The sequence below is a fragment of the Rutidosis leptorrhynchoides genome, chromosome 6 (assembly GCF_046630445.1).
Source record: "Rutidosis leptorrhynchoides isolate AG116_Rl617_1_P2 chromosome 6, CSIRO_AGI_Rlap_v1, whole genome shotgun sequence".
Classification (NCBI taxonomy): domain Eukaryota; kingdom Viridiplantae; phylum Streptophyta; class Magnoliopsida; order Asterales; family Asteraceae; genus Rutidosis; species Rutidosis leptorrhynchoides.
The window spans coordinates 399,480,426-399,488,812 of NC_092338.1; the positions used below are offsets into that span (position 1 = coordinate 399,480,426).

Consider the following 8,387-nt stretch of genomic DNA (forward strand, 5'->3'; position numbering starts at 1 on the left):
ATTATGCTTTTGTGGCTTCTCGATTACAGTCTGCTGGGTTGCAGACCAAGCTCCTACGTCATGCGGATATTGTTGGTCTTGGTCGTGCTTTTGAAGATGCATTGGGTCCGTTTAATAAAACGGTTGAGTTTGATATTTTAGGTAATCCGAGTGAGGTCGCTGCCCAATACTCATGAAGAATTTGCCAGATGTTTATTTCACAAAGGTTACCGCTTCTGCAGAATCCACTTTTTCGTTATCTCCCCGACAATCGGTCTTATGGAAATCACAGCAGGGTGATCACACCTCTGCTTGGCTAAGGGCAGTCCCTATTTTGGGGTTAGGTCAGACGATGAACGCAAAAACTTACCGATGTGTGTTGTGCTACCGGTTGGGTGTTCCATTGTTCTCTATCTCGACAGCATGCTCTGCCTGTTCAAGGGTTTTTGCTGGGGATATTTTCGGGGATCACGCGGTGTCTTGTGCTGGTATGGTGGGTATTAAGCATCGACATAATGTTGTTCGGGATTCCCTTGTTGATGTTTGTTATCGATCTGGGATTTCAGCGAGAAAGGAGGTTGACATTGGGTTGTCTGGAGGGAACGACAGGGCCCTCAGACCTGCAGATGTGTTACTTTATTCCTGGGATTGTGGTCGCGATGTTTGTGTTGACTTGACAGGGTCTTCTCTTTTGACACAGTCTGGGCTTTCTGACTTTGTCCCTGGACGTGTTGTGGTTGATACGGCTCGTCGGAAGCGGGTCAAGTACGAATTTAGCTGTCAGGCGATTGGTTATGGTTTCATTCCTTTCTCATTTTCTTCCCTTGGGGAATTAGAGAAGGAGGCTGTTTCTTTGCTAAAGCGGGTTCAGAAGAGTTCGATGGCGCAAGATATTGATGCCGGTGCTGCTGCTCATATTTTTACTAGGATAGGTTTTGCTATTGCTAGAGGTGTGGGGCTCAGATTGTCTCTAGGCTTCCCACTAATTTTTTGTAAGTTTTAAAACTTTTAAGTTTATAATAATAATAATAATAATAATAATAATAATAATAATAATAATAATAATAATAATAATAATAATAATAATAATAATAATAAAAATATAAAAATAAAAAACTAAATTAAAATTAACTCATCACATAACCATCACGCCCACCACTACAAACTTCATCACGCTATCACCCCATCACATTTGCCAACTCAGCACTATACCCCATAAAAACCTAACACCCATCAGGGCCATCACCACTAAATAAAGGAATTGATATTTCCAAACTTATTTTTGATAAATCTACACAAATTCACTAAATTACCCTTAATGATGTGTTATATAAATTTTTCATTTCAAATTATCGGAGGGTATAACTTGAAAATAGCAACATATATACGTGGATCTATCAAAATCATATCTGAAAATATCACCTCCCACTAAATAAGGTCTAAGGTTGTTTGGGTTCAAAGGAAAATCACATCACATACATATGATATATGCCAAACGTAAAACCATATAAACGTAGTACTGTAGATCATAGTACTGTAGATCATATATAATATAATCAAGTATAATAATAATCACTTATGGTATGATCATTTGATTTTATCAAAATTACTCACTAAATTCATGATCTTCATCATGAAGACTTAACCCAGAAACATTCATCATTCTATCAGACGCTTGTTTAGCCCATTTAACTATCTTTTCAGCTTCCTTGTTTATCTTCTCTTCTTCTTTCATTGCTTGTTTCATCATCTTATTTTGCTCTTTTATTGAAAATGTTTTCAAAAACTCATCATCATATTCACTCCCCCAATCCTTTGAAGATAATGATTTAGAAATTAACCTATTCTCTTTCCCCTGTTTCCTGCCAACACTTTTTTCCTTCTTTGGTGAACACCACAAACAACCGATACTCCGCCGTGGCGGCGACAAACTTCCAGATCCCGAGTCTGACTCCGATTCAATCAAACGAGGTTTATATGATTTCAATTTCAATTTTGATTTTGCCGATTTGCTAAAACCTCGATTTTCGTCGGAATGTTGTTTTTGACTCCGGCGATCACAGGCTTTCGGTTCCGACTCCGGCGACGACAAGCTCCATGGATCAGATGGAGATTTGGACAAACCGCTTCCAGATTTCAATTCCGATTCCGATTTCAAACCGTTTCTATTAGAAAACTCCGATTTCGGCTTCTGTTTCGATTCCGCCGGATCTCGATTTTCGTCCGAATGTTCATCCGGTGACGATTTGTCCGTAGAAAACGGAGGGCGGTGTTCGTTTGAGTTCGAATCGTGGCCGGAGCTAGGTGTGAATGACTTCGACTTAGCCGGAGGAAATCGAGAACCGGTGGCGACGGCGGCGGTGGTGGTAGGAAGGGATTTAAGTTTACGGAAACGGTTTTCAAGGTGAGACGGAAGGTTATCGGAATTTGAGAACGAAGAGCAGTTAATTGCAGCGATTTGTTCTAGAACAGAGTGATCCATTGCTTGTGAAATTAGGTCTTGAACGGCTTTTTCGTCGTCACTGTCTGTAAGGAACGAGAAATCATCCGCCATTTTTTCTGATTTTGTAGTTGAAAGTGTGATGAAATTAGGGTTTTTTTTTTCCTTACTATTGAAGGTTGTTCTAGTAGTAGTGGCTTTGTAAGAGCGTATAGGGATGGGGACGTGTGTGTAAAGTATTTTCAGTAACGGCTAACTCATGATTTTGTTCAAGTAAGGTCGTTACTAAAAAAAAAAAAAAAAAAAAAAAAAAAAAAAAAAAAACACTCATGATTTTGGCATGTAGTGTCACTAATTTCGCGTGTGGACCCCACCCACTTCAGGTCTTCAACATTTTATTCTGTTATTTTTTCATTTTTACCTGATAAATATTGAATTTTTCTAAAACTAGCCCTTCAGGTTGTAGTTAACCATTTTTTAATACAATTCTATTATTAAGTAACCTTATATACTAATAATCATGTATTTTTGATCGTTTTGACCCAATGGCTTCTCAAACGACACAAGAAAAAACAATACAAAATTTACGCTTCACCTCTCTAAACTTCAATACAATTTATAACTTTACCCCTATATTTAGGGGTGTAAAGTGAAAACTCTATTTTCTAATTTTAATTTAATCTAACAACCCACCTTCATTTTTAACGGGCCTTATCTTTCTGTCCGCCGCGAGTTATTTTCTCCCGACATCATCGTTGAATTCGAAATAATTTTACGAACTCAAATCAACTCATTGCGATCGAAACAGGCGTTTTTTTTAAAAGCTAACCATTTTTTCCTTAACTTTTATACATATACACTTCCTATTCGATGCGAGCTATTTTTCACCGCTATCACCATTAAACTCGAAATAATTTACCCACAAAATGCAACTAACTATACTTAAAATAGACGCTTTTTAAAAATGCTAACCATGTGAATATGTAGAGCATATGCTAAGTTAGACATTACCGTCCCATTTTTCTCCCAATTTCTCCCCTCGGTGCTAGCTTGACATTAGCTTTATAAAAGACATTAAAAACGTGTAGCCCATTAAGTCTATTACGTATCAACCAACGTATATCCAAATATAACCTCAGCAATGCAAGGTCAAATTTTTGCTAGTTACTAATAACAGCAAAAGCACCTGATGCCGTTTTGTTTCATATTTTGTCGTTTTGAAGTTCCATGTGCCCCTTTTGTGACGACCCGAGAATTTCTGACTAAATTTAAACTTAATCTTTATATAATTTTAATATGATAAGCAAAGTATGTAATGTTGAGTCTAGAAAATTTTGAAACGATGTTCATATATTCAATTGACCTTCGACTGCTCTCGACGATTCACGAACAATTAATTGTAAATAGATAAGTGTGTATGTATGTGTGTGTATATATATATATATATATATATATATATATATATATATATATATATATATATATAAAATATATAAAATAATTCGAATTATAATTTGAAGTATTATATGTTGTTGTTATTAAAAATTAATAAAATTAAAATAAGATATTATAATAATTATTATTTAAAATGTATCTCTATATATAAATAAAGTATATTAAAAATAAATATTAAATGATTGTAATACTCGTTTGATGTTTCAATTGATATTAAGCAAGTTAAATTCAAACTTATATAATTTTAAAATAAACGGTGATCCGAAAATGAGTTCTATAAATTTTAGGCTTACTAAAAATGTATTTAGGATCTAGTTATTTAATTTTAACACTTTTTATATTTTACCCAGAATTGAGAGGGACGGTTGATATAATTTTTATTTAATAAATTAATGATCGAATTTTATACCATAATGACTGAAATAAATAAAGGAATTTAATTTAAAAATTTGGAGTTTTTCAGAAGACTTTTTATCCGCCACTGAATTAACAACGGGGCGCGACATTGCAGTCCGTGAAAACTGTCTGTAGATAATACAAATAAGAGGCTGCTATCATTTAAGCATGTGAGATTTAATAATTATGTATATATTATAATAATATGAGAGATGAGATGAATTGTTAAACTATACTACTATTTAACACTTTAACTTATATCATATATATTTATGTGCATATACAACTCCACTTGCAACCAGTTTGATTTTTTTTTTTTGATCGACCATCTACCTACAACAGTTGCCTTAGGTTTCTACTTCAATCATCTTTGATCACCACCTTTCTTGATAAAACCCACCAGCACAACTTGTGTTTTAAACTTCCATCTATTTCTATATAATATACATATACAATACAGAGAAACAAATATATATATCACCTCATTATCTCATTCTCCCCTTCTCATATGGTCATCACCTTGACACCCTACAACCACCATCCTTCTTCCTTTATGGCTACAATCAAAAACCACGTATGACTACTTATTGTTTGCTACTCGACCAAAAACAAAACTATATCTTCGATCTCTTTCTGCTCCACAACACCATAGAACCCACATGCTTCTTTTTCCCGTCATGAACACGCCACAAACCCACTTGAACACTCCAAGTCTGCTACCTTTACCATTTTTGTATTTCAACTAAACACCACTTCACTACCCTCACAACCACCAACTTAAACCCATTTATATACTTGTGATTCGTTTTCAAATTGCAACCATGAACCACCAAGAAGACACCCACATCGAACCCATGAAAATTTTTGCAGCTACTTTTGTATTGTTTATGTTTGAACGCCAAAAACACCATCACACTCTTGAACAAAACCTTAATTCATCAACCCGCCACCATTCAACACTCACTTACAAGACCGCCACCATCTTGTCGAAACAAACTTATTATAACTTTGAAATATATGCGTGCTCTTTTAATCGTTACCGGGGAACCTTTCATATTCCATCATATTACCATCAGCTTTTAATCATCTAAAAACACAATTCTCCTGAAACCACCTCGGATTAATAACTGATAATTCAGCTATCATAGCATTAAATGCAGAGGAAACAGAAAAATGGTAGATGGTCTAAACGGCCAAAAGTTGATGATAAAGAAAGGAGTGTTAGGAACGCTAGATAGAAAATTTGGTATTGAAAAACAGATTGAGCTACCAATGAAGGAGACCAAGGACAAATACAAGGACCAAACCCTATATTCAAAGGACCAGGTAATTCTGGATCCGATGAAATCTTTAGAAAATATCTTGCTCCGAGGTCATGTTAAAATTTTGCGGAAAATCTTCCTTCATCAACCATCGAATTTAGAAATTCCAAAATATCATCATAAATATCTTCGATATTTCTGAGGATATTTTCATAAATATTCTTGTCTGAAATTATCTACCCCTTCGTGCTATCTGTAATACATTACATTGGAAACTTCTGTAAAATCGAAGTATAAATTATGAATGAATTGTGGAGAAGTGTTGGGAATTGAAGCATGGGTTAGTATAATATAATGACGCCCGGCCAAAGTGATTATATTACAGTAAGTCATGCTGAGTTTCTAATGAAACGTGATGATGGTTCACAGTAGATCATACCACCATCATGAGTCATTTTACATAACTCATTCATTCTACTCAATCTCTAAGCATATCATGGAAATATTTCCTTAATATTTCTGTTCTTCCGTAATTCCAATAGTTGCTAATAATTCGTGCTAATACATTTTTCTTCAGATTAGAAGATTTCCTTAAATCCCTTGAATTCCGAAATTCAATAGCAACTACGTCAAACCTTAAGACGAACCTCTATTTAATTCATTTCGCTCTTTTGCGATAGCTTCACTCATACTCTTCGAGTAATCGAACTGTTTTATCAATATCACTCAATGATGATAAAATTCTATTTTATCAATTCATATTCGACATGAAAATATTTTTAATGTTAGCCATTACGACCTCGATCAAATTTTGGGACGAAATTTTTTTAACGGGTAGGTACTGTCACGACCCGAAAATTTTTGACTAATTTTGAACCAAACTCACGATACGATTTCATAATTCTGACACGATAAGCAAAGTCTGTTAGGTTGAGCCTCAAAATTTTTGAACTGTTTCATGTATTCGATTGACCTTCGACCATTCTCGACGATTCACGAACTATTATTTGTAAATAAATGTGTATACATATAAAGATAAATATAAATATATGTATAGAGTATATTAAATATAATTATTTAATGAATGTAATACTCGTTGGACGTTTCGATTATTATTTAGAGAAGTTTAATTTGAACTTATATGATTTTAAAATAAACGACAGCTCATTAATAGACTACGTAAACTTCAGACTAGTTGAAAATATAGTTACTATCTTATGTTGAATTTTAATTCATTTGTATAGTTTATTTGGGATTGAGCTCAAATGACAGGTCAACTATTATGATCGATAATAAACAAGTATAAACTCGAATTTATGTGAAGTTAAAAATTAAACGTTGGTCCATCATTAAGCTTTATCAATTCTAAGTTTGCTAAAAATATATTTAAATACCTCGAGCTAAGTTTTAGTACTCTGTACATATTAATTAGGATATAAAATGTAATATTAATGAACCTTTTGATCAAGTTTCAAACATTTAATGACCAGTTGAACTAAAGATATTTAAGCTAAAAATTTAGGATTTTTCCAAATTAAATCTATCCGTAACCGTTTAGCGAGGGACACGATATAAAGATCTGTAAATTCATAAAAGTATAAACTTATGGCTGCTAAACTATTCTTATTTTTGTTTCATATCTTCACATGTTTAGATTACTATAGTAAAAATATATTATTATTAATTATACATTATTAAATTATGTTAGTGTGGTGTTTGTTTAATCCTAATATGAGATATAGATATATTTATATCCGCTTGACTAAGTAATTAATCATCACCCAAGTATCATCATCCACTATCAAATTGGTTATACATCAACATCTTATGTTTCTTTTTCCTGTGTTCATTTGGAAATTCATGTTTGAGGGATAAATTTCTTTCTCTATACTATACAAATTATTGAGTAATTGTTGTCTTTTTCTATCGATCATAGTCTATTATATATCTACATGCATATGCATATACCGTGCTTTATCATTAACATATACAAACCCGAACCAAATACCACTCTCACCATCTTCGTCTAAACTATTTATTTTTTTTACGTTTGAAGTTGTAAGAACGTTGCTACTTTTGAAACCTTCCCGTTATTGATATTCCTCGATCATCCCAAACAACCGAAGCCAACAACAATTGTGCTCCTGTGTTCTATCAAGTAACACCAAACCAAACCCACTTAATTTTGGCAAAGACCCAAGTTGATCGATCACTAACTTTGTCATTCCCTTGTTTCTTCATAAACCCATTTAACCACCCTTACCATCACCGTAATCTGCCACCACGAACAATCTCCACCAATCCATCACCACCCTCGACTCCGGCAATCCACCATACGGCTATCTTCACCACCACCGTGAACCATAACAGACTACCACCACCACATCATTACTCTTTCTCTCTTTTCTCTCTCCTTTTTACCTTTATTCTTTTCTTCGAGAACCAAGAAACATCAAGAACATCAACCATCGTGAGTCGCTGCCAACTTCCATCATCTACAACCCACCACCCCATGATCATAAACCAACACCACGACCTCCACAGCCCAACCGTAAACCACCACACCTAATCCTCATCTTTCTCTCTCTATTTCTCTCTACCTATATAAAAAAAAATTCTTTTCTTTTTCGTGAAACCCATTACACCATCGATACCACTGTTTATGCTGCTGTACATGCCCTACCACTCCTGCTACAGTAACGATAACAGAAGAAGATGACAAACAGTGAGCCTGTAAACATATTTTTTTTTCGTTTCGTTACTGCTTCGCTGCTGTTTACTCCGTAGTATTTATGTTTCTGTTTTGAATCGGTGATGATAACGAGGAAGCAATGGAGATTTTGATGATGATAGAA

At 34.3% G+C, this 8,387-nt stretch overlaps 1 protein-coding gene across 1 annotated transcript; it reads right to left on the bottom strand.

The window, feature by feature from the left end:
• Positions 1-1,476: 1,476 nt before the first annotated feature.
• LOC139855575 (uncharacterized) lies at positions 1,477-2,682 on the bottom strand. The gene has a single exon (XM_071844814.1). It carries the CDS (start codon positions 2,531-2,533, stop codon positions 1,586-1,588), a length of 948 nt encoding a protein of 315 aa, XP_071700915.1. The 5' UTR covers positions 2,534-2,682; the 3' UTR covers positions 1,477-1,585.
• Between the last annotated feature and the right edge of the window lie 5,705 nt (positions 2,683-8,387).